This window comes from Microcaecilia unicolor, chromosome 7 (assembly GCF_901765095.1).
Source record: "Microcaecilia unicolor chromosome 7, aMicUni1.1, whole genome shotgun sequence".
Classification (NCBI taxonomy): Eukaryota; Metazoa; Chordata; class Amphibia; order Gymnophiona; family Siphonopidae; genus Microcaecilia; species Microcaecilia unicolor.
In genome coordinates, this window is record NC_044037.1 from 75,135,190 (window position 1) to 75,159,124 (window position 23,935).

General features: G+C 43.6%; 1 protein-coding gene across 2 annotated transcripts in view; it reads right to left on the reverse strand.

Moving 5' to 3' along the window:
- Positions 1 to 23,935, reverse strand: part of SASH3 (SAM and SH3 domain containing 3) — a 74,388-nt gene that overhangs the window by 23,856 nt on the left and 26,597 nt on the right. For both annotated transcript variants that reach the window (XR_003942886.1, XM_030210249.1), the window contains 3 exons: positions 14,849 to 14,998; positions 7,122 to 7,263; positions 1 to 158 (listed from right to left, as the gene is read on the reverse strand). Coding sequence is in view for 1 of the 2 variants with exons in the window: in XM_030210249.1 (XP_030066109.1) it covers positions 1 to 158; positions 7,122 to 7,263; positions 14,849 to 14,998 (450 nt within the window). In the remaining variant the exon portion in view is untranslated. The remainder of the gene's footprint in view (positions 159 to 7,121; positions 7,264 to 14,848; positions 14,999 to 23,935) is intronic.

Here is a 23,935-nt window from a genome sequence, read left to right on the forward strand (position 1 = left end):
CCTGAGTTTGAGAGAATCCTTATCATAGGGGCTTGGTATGAAGTCTGTATGAACGCGAGCTCTACCACAGAATGGCCCTGTATATGGAGGGATGGTGTCTTCTAGCCTCATGCTGTCCCTGTTACTTATCGTATATGTTGGACTGTATATCTCACTACCTGTGGGGAAAAATTTAGAATGGTGTATATTAAATGCAGAAAATTATTTATAATGCCACGTCTTCAGAACTGGAAATGAGATCTCTGTGTACTTTTCCAAGGTATAAAGCTTTCACCAAAATATGTGGCTCAAAGTGGATACTGAAGAGTACCACAAGGAAATATTTCTTCACAGAAAAGGTAGTGGACGCATGAAAAGAACCTCCCAGTAAATGTTGCAGAGCTCAAAACAGGAACAGAGTTTTAAGAAAACTTGATAAAACATGGAAAAGAAAATAAGATGATACCTTTTTTATTGGACATAACTTAATACATTTGTTGATTAGCTTTCGAAGGTTGCCCTTCTTCGTCAGATCGGAAATAAGCAAATGTTGGTAGATGACAGTATATAAAAGTGAAACGTCAAAGCATTTCAGTGACAGTCTAACAGGATGGGGGTGGATAGGTGAGGGACAGGGAGATATGCATGGAGACAGGAGGGTGACAAAGCAGTACAATTTTATGGTTTATAATGGGCTAGAAAACCCAAATCTTTGCTAAGTCCTGTCTGGTGGGTGTCAGATGTTTCACTTATCTGTCATCTACTAACATTTGCTTATTTCCGATCTGACGAAGAAGGGCAACCTTCGAAAGCTAATCAAGAAATGTATTATGTCCAATAAAAAAGGTATCATCTTATTTTCTTTTCCATGTTTTATTTTATTTCTATTGATTACCTTTAAAAGAGGACTAACATGGCTACCACACCTCTCTACTCAAGAAAACTTGAGATAGGCAGAGAAAGGGCTAGATTCTGTAAGTGGCTCCCAGATTTGGGTGCTGAAAAAAATGAGTGCTGAATGCTATCCTATAAACTGCTGTCCAAGTTAGGTGCTGTTTATAGAATAGCACGTAGCGCTGGGATTCGCACTCAACTTTAGGCTTAAGGATTTACCCCAACTGAAACCTGGTGTAAATCCTCACGTGTAAATTAGGTGCAGGTCCCCTGACTTCTATAATAATGCATGCATGTTTAGTGAATGCCCCTGACCTGCCCGTACTCCTCTCATGGCCATTCCCCCTTTCAGTTGCATGCTAAAAGATACACGCACATCCTTTAAAGAATAGCACTTAGCAAGATGCATGCGTAGATACAAATTAGTGCCAATTAACAGCAATAATTGTAAGCACAAAATTATTGGTGCTAATTGGCTCATTACTCAAATTGCATGCACAAATTGAGGATGCGTTCAAATTTGCATGAGCAATTTTGAGCACCATATATAGAATCTAAGGGAGAATCCTTAGACCAGGGGTTCACAACCCAGTCCTTGGGACACACCCAGCAAGTCAGGTTTTCATGATATCCACAATGAATATGCATGAGCTAGATTTGCATTCACTGCCTCCATTGTATGCAAATCTATCTCATACATAATTATTGTGGATATTGTGAAAACCAGACTGGCTTGGTGTGTCCTGAGGACTGGGTTGAGAAACCCCTGCCTTAGACATAACAATGTGAGAGTAAAGCCCCAGAGCTGGGTACACTCTGCATTCTCCGAGGACAAGCAGGCCATATTCTCACATATGTGTGACGACATCCACATCACCCAGTGCAGACGATTAAAAAGCTAAATTTGCTTTAATAGCATGCACGGTGTCCCCACTGTGCATGGGCAAGTACCTTCCCATCCGCCATGAGAGGGTGGGACCAGCAATCTCTTCTCATCCATTGTGAGGAGAGGACGCATATCTGCAACTCCTCACACTGTCTAGTTTGTGAGTACCTTTTAGCAAGCAAATAGTGCCTTCCCTGGGAGATTTTTCTTTTTTTGCACCTTTTTTTCATTTCTTATATTTTTTCAGGTGCTTTGTCTCTTTTTTTTTTTTTTTTTTTTCTAGCACCATCGAGCTATTTGATTTGGACACAGCTGTTTTCCCTTCCATGTCATCGAAGGTTCCCAGTGGCTTTAAATGCTGTACCCAGTGCAAAAGGACCATCACTGGCAAAATCACTCATTCTTGGTGTCTTCAGTGTTTGGGGCCTGAACATATCCCTTCCAGCTCTGTATCTTCATATGAGGAAAAGAACCCAGCTGGCCAGAGAGGTTCAGCGAGAATAACTTTTTGGAGTCAGGTCCAAATCCTCGACGTCAGCATTGACGTTGAGAGTTGCACCAGCATTGGGTGCATTGGTCTATATGGCTGCTAGGCCTGACTCGGACACTGGGAGTGGGTGTGCATCGAGCTCCTCATGTTGAAGCTAGGGATGAGCTTTTGACTGGTTCCAGCAGAGCATAGCCGCAGTAAAAGTGACAATTCCAGATGATCTGCCAGTTGGGGGGAGGCTACATTTTTTCCAGGAAAGGTGGCCCCTTGTAACTTCTGACTGGTGGGTTCTTCAAATAATCCGTCTCAGTTATGCCCTGCATTGGTGTCAAAGACCACCAAATTGCCCATTGAGAACGTCTCACTTCAGGTCTCAGCACAAGCAGTTACTTGCAGAGGAACTCTCCGTCCTTCTAAAGGCCCATGCGGTCGAGCCCGTTCCACCAGGGGAAGAAGGGAAAGGATTCTATTCCAGGTTCTTTCTTGTGCTAAAGAAAGCAGGGGGGATGTGTCCCATCCTGGACCTAAGGGCCCTGAGCAAATTCCTAGTCAAAGAAAAGTTCAGGATGGTGTTCCTCAGCACCCTTCTCTTTATGATTCAGGAAAAGAATTGGTTATGCTCCCTGGACTTAAAGGATCTTACACTCACTTCCTGTGACCTGGAAGTATCAGAATGTATCTTCAGTTCTGGCTGGGAACACATCTTCCAGTATCATGTGTTGCTTTTTGGCCTTGCTTCGGCTCGCAAGGTTTTCACCAAGTGTCTTGCAGCAGTCACAGCGTCGTTGCACAGACAGGGAGTCCATGTGTTCCCCTATCTGGATGATTGGCTGGCAAAGAGTATATTGAAGGAAGGTGCTCAGGAGTCCAGATGGAGAACTAGTCAGGTGTTAGAGCTACTAGGATTTGTTTTAAACTGCCTCAAGTCCCATCTCCATCCCGTCCAGTAATTGGAGTTCATTGGAGCTCTGTTAGATATGCAGCAGGTGCGGGCATTTCTTCCTCTGCTGAGAGTGGAAACTGTTGTTGCTCTTGCCACTCGGGTCTGAGCCAGCCATCAGGTCACAGCTTGGAAGATGTTGAGATTGTTAGGTCACATGGCCTCCACTGTCCATGTCATGCCCATGGCACATCTTCACATGTCCAAGTGGTACCAGAGTTGGTTCAGTCTCTGCTTTGGTGGACAATTCGATCCAATTTGACTGTGGGACTTCCGTTCCAAATTCCTCAGCCCCAGAAGGTGCTGACAACAGATGCACACTTAGACGGGTTTCACACCCAAGCTTCTAGGTGAACCCAGGAGATGGATCTCTACATCAACCTTCTGGAGCCCTGGGCAATCTGGAATGCTCTAAAGGATTTCAGAGATCAGTTTTTCAACCAAATTGTACTCATTCAAACAGTCAATCAGGTTACATTGTACTACACCAACAAGCAGGGGGTTACTGGACCACGCCCACTGTCAGGAGGCCATCTGGATATGGCACTCAGCAGTCCAGCATGGGATGCTCCTTAATGCCACTTACCTGGTGGCCAAATCCAACAGCCTGGCCGATAGACTGAGCAGAGTGTTGCAACCATATGAGTGCTCACTCAGCGTGGGCATTGCCCATGAAATATTCTGAGTATGAGGCTCCAGGCCCACGACAGACTAGTGTCAGATGCCTTCCTCATTCCTTGGGGGACTGGTCTTCTATATGCATATCCTTCCATTCCCCTTATGGAGAAGGCTTTGCTGAAACTCAAACAAAACCATGATCCTGATTGCTCCATACTGGCCCAGGCAGATCTGGTTCTCTCTTCTTCTGGAGTTGTCCTCTGAAGAACCTTGGAGACGGGAGTGTTTTCTGACCCTCATCACACAGAACAAGGGATCTCTTCTACATCCCAACCTCCAGTCTCTGGCTCTCGCAGCCTGGATGTTGAGAGCTTCCTTGCCTCTTCCTGAGGGTGACTCCAAGGTTTTGCTCATTTCCAGGAAAGATTCCACTAAGAAGGCTTGCTGTATGGTGTGAAGGCAAGGCCCTAGATCCCCTTTCTTGTCCTACACAGACCTTATTTGAATACCTTCTACCCCTCTCCGAGTCGGGTCTCAAGACCAACTTTGTAAGGTGCGATTAGTGCTTATCATCATTGTGTAGAGGGTAAGCCCAGCTAAGAATAGTCTCTAGTTGTTCGCTTCATGAGAGGTTTGCTTTTGTCAAAGCCCCCTGTCAAGTCCCCGCCTGTGTCATAGGACCTCAACGTTGTCCTCACTCAGCTGATGAAAGCTCCTTTTGAGCCACTTAATTTCTGTCATCTGAAGTACTTAAGCTGGAAGGTTATGCTTTTGGTGGCTGTTACTTCAATTTGCAGAGACAGTGAGCTTGAGGCCCTAGTGGCGGATCCACCTTACACTAAGTTTCATTACAAAAGAACAGTTCTCTGCATGTACCCTAAATTCCTGCCTCAAGTGGTGTCAGAGTTCTATCTGAACCAGTCGATTGTCCTTCCAACATTTTTTCCCAGACCTCATGCCCATCCTAGCGAAAGCACACTGCTGTCCTTCCAACATTTTTTCCCAGACCTCATGCCCATCCTAGCGAAAGCACACTGCACACCTTGGACTGCAAGCAAGCACTGGCCATTGGGAAATGCACCATTTCCAATTAGCTGGCAGATTGCATTTCATTCACTTATGCCTATACTGGGCTGACTCTTGAGGGTCATGTCAAGGCTCATAATGTCAGAGCCATAGCAGTGGCAGTAGCCCACTTGAGGTCAGCCTCCATTCAAGAAATATGCAAGGCTGCTATATGGTCTTCAGTCCACACATTCATATCTCATTACTGCCTTGAGTAGGATACCAGATGTGATAGTCGGTTTGGACAGACAGTGCTGTAGAATTTGTTTGGGATCTAGAATCCAACTCCACCCCCCTAGACCCATTTTGTTCTATTCCACATTGCAGTCTCACACAACTGTATATAGTTTCAGGTTAATTAGTATTTTGACTGCACTATTGCGAGGTCCAATTGACCAATAGTTGTTTTCAGTGAGCCTGGTAGCTAGGGATTCCCACATGTGAGAATATGGCCTGCTTGTCCTTGGAGAAAGCAAAGATACTTACCTGTAGCAGGTATTCTCCAAGGACAGCAGTCCATTCATTCTCACATACCCTCCCACCTCCCCTTAGAATTGATTCTATGCTATAGTATGGTACTGCTGGTCCTGCGCTCTCACAGTGGGCAGGAAGGCACTTGTGCGTTTGCAGGGGAATCTGCTTGTGGTCTTAAAGCAATATTAGCTTTTTAATGCTCCACACTGAGTGACATGGATGACATCACCCACATGTGAGAATGAATGGCCTGCTGTCCTCAGAATATACCTGCTACAGGTAAGTATCTTCACTTCACTATATCTACATGGGCTTGGAAATTTTTACTGCCATCATGATCTATGTTTTTATTTGGTCTGTTATGTATTTTAGTTTTATGTGCCTATAGCTTCCACTATGTACATGCAAACATGAAATCTTCTTCACCAAAGTCTTTATAGGGCTAAAATCTAAAGAGAGTGTTGATACCAATGTGTACAAACTCATCTAGGAGTCTGAAGCATTCCATCACTGTTCTTCATGTGTGGGAGAGCTGGATATGGGGAAGAGCAGTAAGGATGCAGTCCCTCTACACTGCCCTTTCTGGTAGGGTGGGGGAAGGGGAAGCAGGGAGAAAGAATCCCTTGGGAACTCTTTCAGATAGTAGTATTTTGACTAGTGTGCTTTTGATCCAGAAAACAACAAGTTTTGTATTGTGCTTTGTCTAATCCCAAAGCTTGACTTAGCCTAGTGCTTCTGAACTCAGTCCTTGAGGCACACCTAATCCCATCAAGTTTTCAGGATATCCACAGTAAATATGCATGAGATAGATTAGCATGTACTGCCTCCAGGTAAATATATCTCATACATATTTATTGTGGATATCTTGAAATAGTACTATATTCCTATGCAAATTGCACATACGCCCAATTTGCATGCGCAATTTAATTGCATAATGAGCCAATTAGTGTCAACAATTGGGTGCTAATTTACAATTGGAATTTATGTGTGCATCTTTATAGTTGGTATTCCATACGGATGAGCATGTAAATTTTTACGTGTGGATCTAAAAAAGGGGGTGTGGCTATGGGAGGGGCATGGGTGGGTCAGGGCATTCCTAGAATTTGTGCATAGTTTCATAGAATAAGGTAGATTTGTGCCTAATTTAGGTGCGGGGATTTATACTATGGTTTCAGTTGGTGAAAATCCTAGCGCCCGAAATTGGGGCATGCATCCTGACACCACGCATTATTCTATAAATGGCGACCAGCTTGGAATGCCATTTATAGATCAGCGCCTAACGCTCATTTTTATAGCTCCATATATAGAATCTAGCCCTTAGTGCCTGAATATTGCTGCTATCCAAATAAATTTTAGGGTCACCCTTTTCCAACTCTAACTCAGCCCGCAATTATATGGTTAGCATTGGATTTTATCATATTATAAATGGCCCAATCATATCTGGATAGCTTTTAAAATTCTATGGATAAGCCAGTTACGTATTTTCCAGCTGCTGGCAAACAAATAATCAGATTTGAATATCAGCCTGATTGTGAATAAAAAGAACAGTAAAACTGAGCTGATGATGGTCACAGGAGGCTCTGGACTATACTGTGTTACTCTGGTTGCAATAGCATGAATCTGTTTCATCGTATAATTCTTTTAAAAAAAACCTGCTAGAGTATGCTATTTCCAATTCCCTCTTTTCTTCTCAAACCTGAGCTACTGCTGCCACATTTATATTCCTGGAAGTTGGAGGACATAGCTGACTCTCAGCATTTTTTTTCTCCACTCACCTGCGGATGTCTGTCTGCTCAAGGGACTGTGCAGGCTCTCATCTGACTCCATAAAACACAAAGACATCTTCTCGTGATCATGGCTGTCCAGGCTATCAGCCGGGGAGACTGGTGATGAGGAACCTTGCTCAGTGCATGAGTCCTGAAAAGACAGAGTAACAAAGATAGATACCATTGAGCCAAACACATACACATACATACATACATATATTTCTATACTAGCAGAATGTCTTGTTTTTGCATGGGTTTATCCTTCTGAAATGAACTGTACAAAAATGTTGGGGCCTGTTTAGGAAACCATTAACATTTCTTTTTTAATTTATATTTTAAAATTTACAATCTAAAGAATATTCTTTAATCAGAAATTCAGACAGTGAACAAACGGGCGAAATAAACATAAGTTTACACTGCAGTAACAATAATCAACCAATCAGTCCACTATGTCAGCGAACAGAAATTCCATAGGAAGCTGGAAATACAAGAAAGAAATAAGACAATAACTGTTAACACGTCTATGGGTGTTAAAATTTTGTAACATTTATTGTTAGCATTAAAACCCTTATGTTGACACAATATTTTCCCTAGTTCAGTGTTTCCCAATTCGGTCCTGGAGTACCCCTTTGCCAGTCAGGTTTTCAGGATATCCACAATTAATATACACGATTTGTATAGGATGGAGGCAGTGTATGCAAAGTAATCTCTGTTCTGCCTTCTCTCTGACTTTGGGATTGCGCCATCTCTTTTTCTTTTCATAAGATGTTTTTCCTCCCCATGCTTTTGTTTGTGGGATTTCATGTGTATGGATGAGTTTGTGTGTGTCTTTGTGTATGGTTGTGTTTGTGTTTTTATGTGTATATTTTTTTGTATGTTTGCATGGTTGATTTTCTTCAAATAAAGATCTACATAATGTAATTTTAGAAAAATGTAATAAAGCTTCCTGATATTCGATAGTAGCAACTTTTAACTACGTGCAGAAAATTTGGACTTTGAAGAACTGCACATTGCATGTGGGTTTTGTTGTGTTTGCATATTTACATGGATTTTTGTGTGTGTGAGTTTGTGCATATGTTTGTGCGTGCTGTGTTTTTCTGTATATGTGCATTTGTGTTAAGAGTTTTTGTTTTTTGTTACATTTGTGTGTCTGTGTTTAACATTTTTGTATCTGTGCATGAGAATGGGTGGCTATGTTTCTATTTATTTGAGCATAGGCTATTTGTTTTTGTCTGTGTCAGCATTATATATTTGTACCTTCTGTGAAAAGAGGGTGGAGAGAGAGGGTTGGTTTGGAGCCAGTGTCAAAAGTTATAAATTCTATTGTCTTTGATGATCCCTCTCCATGTGGCTATCCAACATGCACACTGACTGGTGAGACGTTGACAACACAAACTTTCCAGCATGTTATAAGGCTGAAACCCAGCCATTATACTCTTCATATACATATACCAGGGAAATAGCCAAGGGTGGGCCATGGCCTATCACTGTGGAGTTGGACACAGTCATCTATAATAGCATTGGCCAGTGGTAGGAGAACAGGAGGTAGTGTCAATTTAGTGCCTACCCAGATTTACCTAATAGCTCACCAAAACAAAAAATCAATCCTAGTTGTGCCACTGATATAAATAACATATGCTTTCTGTCAGAGGGAGAGAGAAAATGGCAGGCCACATCATTTGATCACACCTTACCAGTATTACAGTCATTACATTGGTTACCTGTTAAATGGCACATGCAATTTAAAATATTGACTTTAATTTTGAAAAATTAAATAGCGAAGTTCCTGTGATGTTGGCAAAATGTTTGAGAGTTTATTGTCCATCCTGCACAATGTGGTCAGTAGACAGATTGTTTTATTGGATGTTCCCTAATTCAAACATATTTGATTGGAGGAGTATAGATCCAAGATGTTTTATGTAGAAGGGGCAGCATTGTGGAATGAACTTCTGGAAAGTTTGCATATTATGATGAACAATTTACAATTCTAGAAGCAACTGAAGGTGTTTTTTCTGGAAAGGTATAGGTTCAAATAAGTCATTAAGTTCTGAACTTGCCATTGTGTTTATTTTACTTATATGTTATTTGTGAGATTACTACTACTACTATTTAACATTTCTAAAGCGCTACCAGGGTTACTCAGCGCTGTACAAGCTAACAAAGAAGGACAGTCCCTGCTCAAAGGAGCTTACAATCTAAAGGACAAAAAAGTGCAGTCAATCAAATTGGGGGCAGTCTAGATTTCCTGGATAGAGGTACAATGGTTAGGTGCCGAAAGCGACATTGAAGAGGTGGGCTTTGAGCAAGGATTTGAAGACGGGTAGGGAGGGGGCTTGGCGTATGGGCTCAGGGAGTTTATTCCAAGCATAGGATGAGGTGAGGCAGAAAAGGCGGAGCCTGGAGTTGGCGGTGGTGGAGAAGGGTACTGAGAGGAGGGATTTGTCCTGTGAGTGGAGGTTACGGGTAGGAGCTTAAGGGGAGATGAAGGTAGAGAGGTAATGAGGGGCTGCAGATTGAGTGCATTTGTAGGTTAGTAGGAGAAGCTTGAACTGTATGCGGTACCTGATCGGAAGCCAGTGAAGTGACTTGAGGAGAGGGGTGATATGAGTATATCGGTCTAGGCGGAAGATAAGATGGGCAGCAGAGTTCTGAACGGATTGAAGGGGGGATAGATGGTTAAGTGGGAGGCCAGTGAGGAGTAGGTTGCAGTAGTCAAGGCGAGAGGTGATGAGAGACTGGATGAGAGTTCGGGTGGTGTGCTCGGAGAGGAAGGGGTGAATTTTGCTGATGTTATAGAGAAAGAAGTGACAGGTCTTGGCTGTCTGCTGGATATGGGCAGAGAAGGAGAGGGAGGAGTCAAAGATGACTCCGAGGTTGTGGGCAGATGAGACGGGGAGGATGAGGATGAGGGTGTTGTCGACTGTTATAATTTTATGAATGTTTGAGTTTGTAAACTGCCTAGCACTGTGGATAGTGAGGTATAGAAACTGTGAAATAAATAAATAAAGGTAGGAATAATGACATTATTATTTCATGTTATCAGTGTTGTATTAATTCAGTTGGTTAAACTATCCTTACAGAATTGGTCACACAGTGAACAGCTGATAGGTGCTGATTTGTGTTCTAATTCCTGCTCTACATTGCCTGTGCAAAGACTGGGGGGAGGGGGGTCCACACACAAAGTTACCATGATCCTTACTGCGTGGATACCGCTGGGTGTGTGTGCATATTATTGGCGCAGAATACAGAGAGGGCTTGAACATGAGTTAACCTATTCAGAAGAATGGCCGCCTGCTCTATTAAAATGCACGGTATTGCGTGGTAATGAGCTCATTCAAACATTCCGTGCAAGACAAAGAGTATTCTGCTCAATGTTGAGACCTTTAGATGTGTGTGCAATAAAAGAATTTTTCACCAGGTCCAGGGCAGCATAGAAGGTTATGAGGAGAGGATTTCTTGTCAGTTTTTCCACATTTAACTGCTGGTTTTGTCTTCTTTTACAAGTGGACAAAAGCTCCTACAAGTTTTACAGAGAGATAGGAAGTTTATCCACTTCTACCCTAGCTGAGATAATATTTAACCATCTCTCTGACCTCATGTGCAACTATCTTTAAATTAGCCACCTTCCTTTCTAACTCTTCTTAGTCTCTTACCTATCTATATGTTCCATCTTTCTGTACACCATTCACTATCAATTAAAATGTTCTATTATGTATTGTGTTGACATTGTGAGTAGTATACTATTGGGTTCATTTTCAAAACATAAAAACGTCTAAAAAGAGGCATAAAGCAGCATTTGGACATTTTTCTCACAAAAACACCCAAATTGGTATTTTCGAAACCTACAGTGGGGGAAATAAGTATTTGATCCCTTGCTGATTTTGTAAGTTTGCCCACTGACAAAGACATGAGCAGCCCATAATTGAAGGGTAGGTTATTGGTAACAGTGAGAGATAGCACATCACAAATTAAATCCGGAAAATCACATTGTGGAAAGTATATGAATTTATTTGCATTCTGCAGAGGGAAATAAGTATTTAATCCCTCTGGCAAACAAGACCTAATACTTGGTGGCAAAACCCTTGTTGGCAAGCACAGCGGTCAGACGTCTTCTGTAGTTGATGATGAGGTTTGCACACATGTCAGGAGGAATTTTGGTCCACTCCTCTTTGCAGATCATCTCTAAATCATTAAGAGTTCTGGGCTGTCGCTTGGCAACTCGCAGCTTCAGCTCCCTCCATAAGTTTTCAATGGGATTAAGGTCTGGTGACTGGCTAGGCCACTCCATGACCCTAATGTGCTTCTTCCTGAGCCACTCCTTTGTTGCCTTGGCTGTATGTTTTGGGTCATTGTCGTGCTGGAAGACCCAGCCACGACCCATTTTTAAGGCCCTGGCGGAGGGAAGGAGGTTGTCACTCAGAATTGTACGGTACATGGCCCCATCCATTCTCCCATTGATGCGGTGAAGTAGTCCTGTGCCCTTAGCAGAGAAACACCCCCAAAACATAACATTTCCACCTCCATGCTTGACAGTGGGGACGGTGTTCTTTGGGTCATAGGCAGCATTTCTCTTCCTCCAAACACGGCGAGTTGAGTTCATGCCAAAGAGCTCAATTTTTGTCTCATCTGACCACAGCACCTTCTCCCAATCACTCTCGGCATCATCCAGGTGTTCACTGGCAAACTTCAGACGGGCCGTCACATGTGCCTTCCGGAGCAGGGGGACCTTGCGGGCACTGCAGGATTGCAATCCGTTATGTCGTAATGTGTTACCAATGGTTTTCGTGGTGACAGTGGTCCCAGCTGCCTTGAGATCATTGACAAGTTCCCCCCTTGTAGTTGTAGGCTGATTTCTAACCTTCCTCATGATCAAGGATACCCCACGAGGTGAGATTTTGCGTGGAGCCCCAGATCTTTGTCGATTGACAGTCATTTTGTACTTCTTCCATTTTCTTACTATGGCACCAACAGTTGTCTCCTTCTCGCCCAGCGTCTTACTGATGGTTTTGTAGCCCATTCCAGCCTTGTGCAGGTGTATGATCTTGTCCCTGACATCCTTAGACAGCTCCTTGCTCTTGGCCATTTTGTAGAGGTTAGAGTCTGACTGATTCACTGAGTCTGTGGACAGGTGTCTTTCATACAGGTGACCATTGCCGACAGCTGTCTGTCATGCAGGTAACGAGTTGATTTGGAGCATCTACCTGGTCTGTAGGGGCCAGATCTCTTACTGGTTGGTGGGGGATCAAATACTTATTTCCCTCTGCAGAATGCAAATAAATTCATATACTTTCCACAATGTGATTTTCCGGATTTAATTTGTGATGTGCTATCTCTCACTGTTACCAATAACCTACCCTTCAATTATGGGCTGCTCATGTCTTTGTCAGTGGGCAAACTTACAAAATCAGCAAGGGATCAAATACTTATTTCCCCCACTGTATTTTCATTATAGTGTTTGGAATATGTCCACTTTGAGAATCAGGTGCTCAACATTAAAAGTTTATATTTATTTACTTATTTATGGCATTTTATCCCACATTAAACATGAATTAGATTGGAACCTGGGGTCATTTAATTATTTTTTCTCCTGGAGAGAGTAATGCATTGCCCCCCCCCCCCCCCAGGCTCTCTCCCCGGCTATAGCCAGCTCTGCAATTTTGAGGGGAGGCGCAGAGGTGGACCGGGGAGAGATCCTGTTGTTAAACATTTACCAGCACACCACTGTCTAGTGCCCACCCATCTAACCTGTTGGCCCACCCAAAAATTGCCTTCTGGCTACGCCACTGGTGGACTTGGGTGTTTCTGAGACTTAGACATTTTTCAGCCATAATGGAAGAAAACAAAAACATCCAGGACTAAAACTAGGATGTTTTGAGCTAGACCTGTTTTTATAACGAATAAGGCAAAAAAAAAGGTGACCTAAATAACCAGATGACCACTGGAGGGAACCAGGGATGACCTCCCCTTATTCCCCCATTGGTCACTCTCCCACCCCCCAAAAATGTGATGAAAAACATTACTTGCCAGCCTCAGATGTTATACTCAGGTCCATTAGAGCAGCATGCAGGTCCCTGGAGTAGTCTAGTGGTGGATGCAGTGCACTGCAGACAGGTGAACCCAGGCTTCTACTTTCCCTTACCTGTTAAACTTGTGGAGGAAACTGTGAGCCCTCTAAAACTCACCAGAAACCCACTGAACCCACATATAGATGCCCCCTTCACCTGTAAGGGCTATGGTAGTAGCTTACAGTTGGGGGTAGTGGGTTTTGGGGGGGTTCAGCAGACAAGGTAAGGGAGCAATGGTCCGATGTGTACCTGGGAGCATTTTATGAAGTCCACTGCAGTGCCCTATTGCTTTCCTGGGATGTCAGGGGGACCAGTGTACTATAAATGCTGGCTCGTCCTACGTCCCAATGGCTTGATTTTGTGCGTTTTCCATTTTTTTTTTTTCAAAAATGGACCAAAAAATAAAATGTCCAAATCACAAAACCTATTTTTGAAAACAAAAGATAGACGTTTTTCTTTTTTGAAAATGGACCTTCTTTGCTATTTAGGTTTTGGACGTTTTTTGCAAAATGTCCAAAGTCGGACTTAGATGTCACGTCGAAAATGTTCCTCTAGGCCATACTTTGTATTGTTATTTGAATATTTTTACTGCTGTAATTACCTATCGCTAATGTTTGGACTATTCTTACTCTACATCGCCTTGAGTGAATTCCTTCAAAAATATTGAGTGGAGTGGAACGGATAGACATGAATCGCTTGTTTACTCTTTCCAAAAATACTAGGACTAGGCGGCATGCAATGAAGCTACAAAGTAGTAAATTTAAAACAAATAGGAGAAAGTATTTCTTCACTCAACGCTTAATTAAACTCTGGAATTCGTTGCCAGAGAATGTAGTAAAAGCAGTTAGCTTAGCAGTGTTTAAAAAAGGTTTGGCTGGCTTCCTAAAGGAAAAGTCCATAGACCACTATTAAAATACACTTGGGGAAAATCCGCTGCTTATTTCCAGGTAAGCAGCATAAACTGTATTGTACTGTTTTAGGATCGTGCCAGGTACTTGTGACCTGGACTGGCTACGGTTGGAAACAGGATGCTGGGCTTGATGGACCTTCGGTCTGTCCCAGTATGGCAATACTTATATACTTATGTAAATCCTAATGAATGAATGTATGTGCATATCTGAACAAAACTGACAGTTAAAGCACACATCTACGCCTGTTCTGCGCCTAAATATAAGGTTTGCAAAAATTCCATGGTTAAGCAAGTTTGTGTGGCTCATATTTAGGCACAGAAGAACATACACTGATATGTGCCAACATTTCAGTTTTTGTCTGGGCATGCACATAAGAGCCGTGCTTATCACAAAATCATTAGTCATATGTGTTAGACACATTCCTCCACCCGTTAGCTGCAAATTTTCCATGCATAAAATCTTCATCTATTTAGCATTGCACCTCGCATAGTAATACGCTTGTGGTAGAAGTCACATGCTTAGACGTCTGCACATGGTTCTATCACAAACCTTTGTGCATGGGTCCCCAAGAAAGTGAACTGGAAAGCAAACCAGGCATGGCAGGAGGATGAATGAGAGAGTTCACAAGCATGGGGACTTGGGGAGGAAAAAAATCTCATGAAGGGCAAGAGAGGTAGAACAATCCCAAAGGCAGAACAGAGAGGGAGAGAAGAGCCAGACTCAGACTGACATGAGACGGGAGGAGGATTTTGGCTCTCACCATTTCTTCAGCTAGTGTTTTAACCACCATTTTTCCCATCTTCCTGTTCATGGTACGAGAAATGACCGCTCTCCACTTTTTGCTCAGCTTCCCTCCGCCACTCTTGCTGGGCTCTTCTGTGATTGGAATTCCTGCCTCATTCTCTGATATCTGCAGGATTAATAAAAGATGAGTTACTGTGTGGAGAAAAGGTGATAACATTAAAGTCAGTTTTGTTTCTACGAGTTCAAATTCCTAAATTACAACTGAAGACCCTGAGGCTGAAAGTGTCACTTGGTTGAAAGACTTCCCCTGAAAATAGAACATAAGAACTTAAAAGTTGCCAAACTGGGACAGGGTTTTACTTTTGTTTTTTGTTTTTTTCCATTTTGGGAGCAATATTGTTATTATTCTGCACTCTTTCCTGATAGTAAGCACATGTGTGCACTTTTCTGAAAGAGTGTGCACTAATTCACTATAGCATGCACTCTTTAGGAAGCATGCGTACTATTTATGACAGAAAAAACCCTAACATTTGGGGGGGGGGGGGGGTTCCTGTCATTATAGGTAAAAAAAAACCAAACAAAAATAACATGGAAGATGCCTTTGACATTTCTGATGTCTTTTCAATTAATGTGCATCCCTACCTGCTAATCTATATCAATCACTCACAGGAGAATCAGAATTCTAAAGTTCCCAAGTATGACTCCTTATATTGTTGTGAATTTGTTGATACCTGGGTAACCCAGGTCATTATCTTTACTACCCATGAGCTGCTTCCAAATATAAACTCTCCGGCCTCACTCTTTGGAGCTGGCTCTGCTGTTTTAACTTTAAAACTCCCCCTCCATGTGTGTCATCTGTGTTTGTTGCTTTAGACAGTATGTTTCAGAAAAGTAGACAATGCCTATGTTGTGTGTCAATTACAAAAATACTTTAAAAATGTTTCTCTCCAGCCCCATTTGTCTCAACCCTTCAAACAATCACAATCCTGGCTCTTCTACAAATGTCCTATCTCAGCACCCGTATGACTAACTCTTCCTACTGATCCACACATGAGGTGAATGAAAGATTCACTTTTGATGGATTTACTTTGTATTATTTTAAAGATGACTGAATTAATTTTAAATACTTATCAGAGATGCGCAAATGAATACTTGCCTTATGTGTGGATCAATAGGAAGGGGTCCTTTCCTTCAAGGGGCTTACAACCCATATTGTGAGTAAAGACAGGAATCGGCACCTGCTGAGGGTCGCTATGACTGGCAGAGCTGGGCCTCAGAGTTTATATTTTAAGAAGACTGAGATGTTCCCTATAGCCAGTCTTCAGGACACACCCAGCCAGTCAGCTTTTGAAGACATCTACAATGAATATACATGAGATAAATTTGATTGCATTACCTCCATTGTATGCAAATCCATCTCATACATATTCATTGTGGATATCCTGAAAATCTGACTGGCTGGGTGTGTCCCGAGGACCCCTGCACTAGACCACACTTTCAAAGTACTAAAAATGGACTTATCTAGAAACTGGTTGCATCAACTTTGAACTCCAGCAACAGCTTTTTGTTGTTCTAATTTTAAACACTTATATAACCGGCTAGCGTCATTGTGAATATCGCCACTAACAAGCTAAGTACTAGCTCTGCCCGTGCTCTGCCCACAGATCACCCTGGTACTAACCAGACAGTACATGGGCAGTATGTGAGGATATTGTCCAGTTAAGTGCCACTGAATATCACTGTTAGGTGCCCAGAAGAGATTTAACTGAGTAGGACCCTCTCCTACCTGGTTAAATTATTTTGAATATCAGGTGGTTAGTTTATACGGCTATATGATTTGTGCTCACGATTGTTTAATGTATTTCAAAGTGGTTTAAAAACCCCTTTCAATTGAGTTGTGAGAAATTGATTAAATTCTACAATGAAAGCTCTCCTTAGTCATAAGACTATTTAGTGTGTGGAGTGGAAATTGGGTTAAAGTTCAAGGTCAAATAAAGCCTATGGTATTGCATCATACAGGGAAAATTATCAGAGGAGATGTGAGGTCTTTCTCTGTGTGAGGAAGCAGGCAACTACAAGGACCAGAATGCACTGCAGCAGCAAGTGAGCCAGAGTCAGGGGGAGGACTCTAAGCAGGAGAGGGTAAAGCCAGAGGTTAATTGGAAAATTGAACCAGCTGTGAGAGGGTTTGAGGCAGCTTCATTAGGAGAAGGGTGGAAAGCTGTAGGGAGGAGTTGGAGTAGATGGAAATACTGGAGCAGCTCTCTCTGGAAACGCTGACAACTGGAGAAGGAAAGTAAAGACTTCTCAGTGGCGTACCAAGGGTGCACGCCGCTGGGGGGGGGGGGGGGTGCTGCAGCGTGCCCCTGTTGCCCTGTCTCAGTCCGATTTCGCAATTTGCATGTGTTCACGGCTCCTTCTGAGTCTGCCCCGGAACAGGTTACTTCCTGTTCTGGGGCAGACTCAGAGGGAGCAGTGAACACATGCAAATTGCGAACTCGGAGACAGGGCAACAGGTGTGCGCCGCGGCACCCCCCCCAGCGGCGTGCACTCAAAGGAATGTCATTTCGCCGGGGGGGGGGGGGGGGGGGGGGAAGAGGTGTCATTTCACCAGGGGGGGGGGAGGTGGCACTGCACCCAAGGGGGGGGCGCATCGGCGATCCGCCCCGGGTGTCAGCTAGGGTCGGAACGCCACTGAGACTTCTGTTTGAGTTTAAGAAATTGTCTTAAGTTGAGAAGGGTTTGTCTAGCAGGCTCTGAGTACTACTACTTAGCATTTCTATAGCGCTGCTAAGGGCCCTTTTGTTGTGTTTGAGTTAAAGAGAAAATGTTTATGTTGAAGAAGCAACAAGCCATAAGGAGTGTGTTAAATGGCCATTAATAAAACCCTTAACTCTAAGAAGTCTGGTGTTGGTGAACGTTTATGTTGAAGAGAAAAGAGGAGGCAGCAAGCTCCCCAGGTGTGTGGCTGAGCAGGGAAGATCCCAGCAGTGACTGTCTGTGAGAAAAGCTAAGCAGGGTCAGCCCTGGCTGGGCCCTGAAAGGATGACCAGCTTCACATCTGCCATCAGCTGCTATATTTTGATGTTATCCATCATACTTCTTTTGCCTCCAATTGACACTTGCTCATATAAACAATACACCAGCCCAATGTATCTCACAATAGGGTGTAACACATCTGGATTTGTAGATCAGTTCTGCTTTTTCAGTTTCAGTGGTAGTTATAGCAATAGTGCTCAACATCAATGTTTATGAGCCAAAACAAGACCACATTTGCAAAGTTACAGAGAGAATTCAACCCTGATACTATCTCCTTCACAGGAAACTTTGTGTGCTAATACCCAGAATGCTTTTAGGCGCAGAGTTCTTTGCCTTTCTTTGACCAGAATGCGTAGGATGAAGATGAGAAACCCAAACGTGGATGAAAATTTCATTGTGATGTACAGCTAGGTAGGAGCCACTTAAGCAAGGCTCACAAAAGAGCATAGTTGCACAGTGCTAAACTGTACTGCTTTTCACACTCAGGAGAAAATAGCTTAACAGAAATATAGCACTACTGCCACATGGGTAACTGCAGAGTATGGACCCTTTAATTATTGGCTGTAGTGATAGTGCCCCATGAATGTTTGTGAACATATTTTGGAGAAAGTGTGTGGCACCCTGAAATTGGTGTAGAAATATGTGCAGACAGGAAGTGAGAAAAAGCTTTCCTGAGATAATGAAAGCAAAAGGAGTACCTTGCTTCTGATGAGGCTGCAGCCTGCCCCCCCCCCCCCATGACAGATTTCCATTCAACAAGTGGCAAGAAACTGTGCACACTGGGATCCTCCTTACACGCATCCTAATAGTCCAAAAACCCCAGAGCAGAAATAGAGAAGAGGGTACCCCAGGTCATTATCCTTCTCAAAGAAGGGAGGAAATGGGAAAGGGGACGGGATTTGATATACTGCCTTTCTGTGGTTACAATCAAAGCAGTTTATATATTATATACAGGTACTTATTTTGTACCTGGGGCAATGGAGGGTTCGGTTCGGTGACTTGCCCATAGTCACAAGGAGCTGCAGTGGAAATTGAACCCAGTTCCCCTAGTTTCAGCCCATTGCACTAACCATTAGGCTACTCCTCTACAATCCTTGGGGCCTGCGTGCTAAGGCCATTTTTAATGCAGGAGTAAAATGGCTGATTTTCAGATTCTTTTATTAATGCTCATGCACTAATTTTTCCATTAGTGCATGAGCCCCTACTGCCACCTATTTTGTAAGAGGTAGGGACTCACATGCTAAACCTGCGTTAATTGTTAGCATGGAGCAATGCTGATGTAACTGATTTGCATAGACACACCCACTCTCTGCTCCAGACATGCCCCCTGTGCCAAAAATAAATTTTATTTTTTACTGCATGATTAGCACACGCACATGGCAAAATTATTGTGGGATGCCTCGACACGCCCTGTGGTACATCATTTTTTGTTGTGGAAAGCCTTGGGTTGTATCTAAGAGAAGCTATTGATGTAGTGAATAATTTCAGGGATCTCTCATGCTTGAACTGTGAAATGCTCAATTCTTATGCTCATCATAGCTTTGTGAGAGGCACCATACATTCAAATGTGACTCTGAACCAGCCTGTAAATAATATTTTACTGTAAATAAAATTCAGACCAGTTTTAGCACCATTGATTTGGATTCTGACTACAGAAATCAGTGTTGCCACAGGTCATCCTTCACTCTGAGTATGTTCACCAGCTGATCAACCACAATTGAAAAGAACCCTTAGACTATTCAACACTTACCCTCTGATAACTGGTGAAAGAAAAACTAAGTTGTATTAGGAGTCACACACACACACACACACACACGCGTGTGCGACAGGCAAGCAACTTCACAGAAAGAGAAAGACTGACCACCATTAGATCCCTGGTTTGAGAGATGGAGGGATTACCATTAGACTCCATCTACCTGAGAGTGTGTAAATAAGAAACCACAAATATGCAAACAAAAACTCTGAACGTTGTTGGAGAAGTTATAAATCAATGGATAACCTTGAGCTTTGTAGGGAGGCTCATTACTTCTATACCATACTTATTATTTGCAAACAAATAAGAGGGAAATAATAAAACAGGATATCATCAGGCAAGTTGAGTGCATGAGGCCACAGATGGAGCAATACGCTGAACTCTTTTGCCCACTCTGCGGCGATCTCGACCAAAGAAAAAAAACAAACAGGATGCTAGGAATTATTAGGAAAGGGATGGTAAATAAGACCAAGAATACCATAATGCCTCTGTATTGCTCCATGGTGCGACCTCACCTTGAGTTCTGGTCAATGTATCTCAAAAAAGATATAGCAGAATTAGAAAAGGTCCTAAGAAGAGCAACCAAAATGATAAAGGGAATGGAAGACTCGTCATATAAAGAAATGCTAAAGAGGTAAGGGCTCTTCAGCTTGGAAAGAGACAGCTGAGGGGAGATATGATTGATGTCTACAAAATCCTGAGTGGTATAGAATGAGTAGAAGTGAATTGATTTTGTACTCTTTGAAAAAGTACAAAGGCTAGGGGACACTCAATAAAGTTACATGGAAATACTTTTTAAGACAAATACAAGGAAATATTTTTTCACTCAATGAACAGTTAAGCTCTGGAACTGTTTGTCAGAGGATGTCGTAACAGCGGTTAGCACATCTGGGTTTAAAAGAGGTTTGGATAAGTTCCTGGAGGAAAGGTCCATAATCTGCTATTGAGACAGACATGGGGAAACCACTGCTTGCCCTGGGATTGGTAGCATGGAATGCTGCTACTATTTGGGTTTCTGCTAGGTACTTCTGACCTGGATTGGCCACTGTTGGAAACAGATTGCTGGTCTAGATGGACCATTGGTCTGATCAAGTATGGCTATTTACTAATTTTAATACATTTCTGACTAGCTTTCAGAGATCAACTCTTCCTTCCTCAGGTCAGGAACAGCAGAATACTGTCCCGACCTTACCTGAGGCAGGAGGTTTTGGTCTCTGAAAGCTAATCAAAAAATGTATTAGGCTAATTCTATGCAAAGGTATCGTCTTATTTTCCAGTGCCTGAACTGAGCATGTGCATGAGTATTGGCAGCTGAAGCATGCAGCTGACTTTAGCACCAGTGTTGCCAGGTGGGCGGTTTTACCGCCCAATTGGGCGGTTTTCCGCGACCCGCCGCGGGAAATTTTTGCCCGCAGCGGGTTGCGGTTTTTTGGGCTGGTTTTTGGGCTTCAGGGCGGGTTTTTTTTCGGCCGCGGGGGGCGGGGTTAGTGACGTTTTGGGCGGGGCCGATGACGTGGGAGGCGGGGCCGATGACGTGGGAGGCGGGGCCGATGACGTGGGAGGCGGGGCCGGTGACGGAGGAGGCGGGGCCGGTGACGGGGGAGGCGGGGCCGGTGACGGCGGGGGCGGGGTTGATGACGGCGGGGGCGGGGGTGATGACGCGGGGGTGGGGGTGTCAGGGGCGGGGTTTGTGTTTGGGCGGGTTTTGGGCTGTTTCTTGTGCGGGATTGGGTGGGAAAAAAATTTTCCACCTGGCAACCCTGTTTAGCACTGCTCAAACAACACAGTAGGTAGCATGGGCAGTGGACCTCTTTGGCTGATGGGGCTTTGGAATCTCCACTAGTAATTCAACCAGTGCCACAATTTTGGAGGGGGCCAGGCTGTGTGATTGAAACATAATCTGTTTGAACCACATGGTTTTGTATTTATGGTGTCTGGTGCAGTTCAAACATTTTTAGTTTGAAATGTGAAGGCCCCTGTTGTTGAAACAGAGAATGTTTGAACCACACAGGGCACCGTAGATACAGAGCCTTGCAGTTCAAACAGATCATCACTCATATTTTGATTAGGCAGTTGGCAGCATTGGATTTGGAAGAAGGGCCAGAAGGAGCCTGGAAGCTTTAGTGCATGGCTGCTGCTTTTGCTTGGGGTAACAAAAGAGTGACAAGCCACTTTTTGTTGTTTTTGTTTTGGGGATGGGTGGCACTTGCCATCTTATGCCACTCCATAGCCAATGTCTATGCCATTCTAGGAGCCTTTCTGACAGAATTCAGAACCTCATGTAAACTGGATTACAGTGTGAGTTCATTACTGTGAGAGCACAGAAATGTGATCTTCCTTCTCTGGGGCTCAGATAAGAAATCTAAAACTGCCTATTGCCTTTCTACTCTTTAATTTGTTTTCTGCAAACAACGGGGTTCCATTAGTGACAAGATTTCTTTTGTACTTATCTTAAACTAACTACCAACTGGCTGAGCAGAACTATTATTAGAAGCCCTTGTTCCTCTATCTTTGCATTGCTTAGTCTCACAATAACTTCTGATAATGAGCCAGTTGTGACCTTTTCCTCTAGGACCAAACCCTCCCACCTTCCCTCTAGCTGCCTGTGTTAACTGGCTCTGTGCTTTGATCTCACTAACACACCAATGACCCCTCTGCTGAAATGAGAGACTCTTTTTTTTAATTATATCATTCTCGATTTATCTTTGATTCATTCTCAGGAGCATGCTGCCTCAGTTATCCTTAGGTGAGTTCTATGGTCTGTGCTGCTTTCCACTGGCAGTGTAGACCTCTCAGCTTGATGTGTCTCAGAGGGGAACTGGAGCCAGGGGGTTAAGAAAAGACTTTGCTTGTGTCAGGAAATCAACAAAGCATCCTCACAATGAGAATCCATCTGGAGATGAGGAGTGTACCAGCTGCGCTTTGTCTTGAGTGACCACAGGATATGACACAACAGCACAAGCCACTGCGGTGGCAACTTATTAAGAGGAACTCGCTAATGGTGTACTGTCACCTGCAAAAACCCCACAAAGAGTGGAAAGAACACAAAGGGCCCACGAAGTAGACAAAGAGGGGCATAATCGAAAGGGACGTCCTCGCAAAACGTCCCCATCCAGGGGCGGGGAAACACGTATTTTCGAAACAAGATGGATGTCCATCTTTTGTTTCAATAATACGGTCAGGGACGCCCAAATCTTGAAATTTGGTCGTCCTTAGAGATGATCGTCCCTAGACTTGGTTGTTTCTGATTTTCGGCGGTAATGGAAACCAAGGACGTCCATCTCAGAAACGAGCAAATTCAAGCCATTTGGTTGTGGGAGGAGCCAGCATTTGTAGTGCACTGGTCCCCCTAACATGCCAGGACACCAACCGGGCACCCTAGGGGGCACTGCAGTGGACTTCATAAATTGCTCCCAGGTACATAGCTCCCTTACCTTGTATGCTGAGCCCCCCAACCCCCCCCCAAAACCCACTACCCACAACTGTACACCATTACCATAGCCCTTATGGGTGAAGGGTGTACCTAGATGTGGGTACAGTGGGTTTCTGGTGGGTTTTGGAGGGCTCGCTCTTTCCTCCACAAACGTAACAGGTAGGGAGGGATGAGCCTGGGTCCACCTGCCTGAAGTGCACTGCACCCACTAAAACTGCTCCAGGTTCCTGCATACTGCTGTAATGGACCTGAGTATGACATCTGAGGCTGGCATGAAATATTTTTAAAGATGTTTTTTGAGGGTGGGAGGGGGTTAGTGACCACTGGGGGAGTAAGGGGAGGTCATCCCCAATTCTCTCTGGTGGTCATCTGGTCATTTCGGGCACCTTTTTGTGCCTTGGTCGTAAGAATAACATGACCAGGTAAAGTCGTCTTAAGTGTTCGTCAGGGACGTCCTTGTTTCTTTCGATTATGGGTCGAGGACGTCCTACTGTTAGGCATGCCCATGTCCCGCCTTCGCTATGCCTCTGATACGCCTCCGATACGCCCCCTTGAACTTTGTCCATCCCTGCGATGGAAAGCAGTTTGGGATGTCCAAAATCGGCTTTCGATTATACCGATTTGTACGCCTCTGTGAGAAGGACGTCCATCTTCCGATTTATGTCGAAAGATGGGTGTCCTTCTCTTTCGAAAATGAGCCCAGTAGTCAAACAACAAGGAGTGGGAACTGGATCAGGCTCTTCGAAAACAGACTCAGGATTCCAAAGTTAAATTATGATCTTTAAAAAGACCATTGTTTAAGGAAAAAGTTAAATAGCTTGTGAAAGACCAGTTCATGTTTGTTTTACCAGACATATTCACCAAAGATATATGTGGCT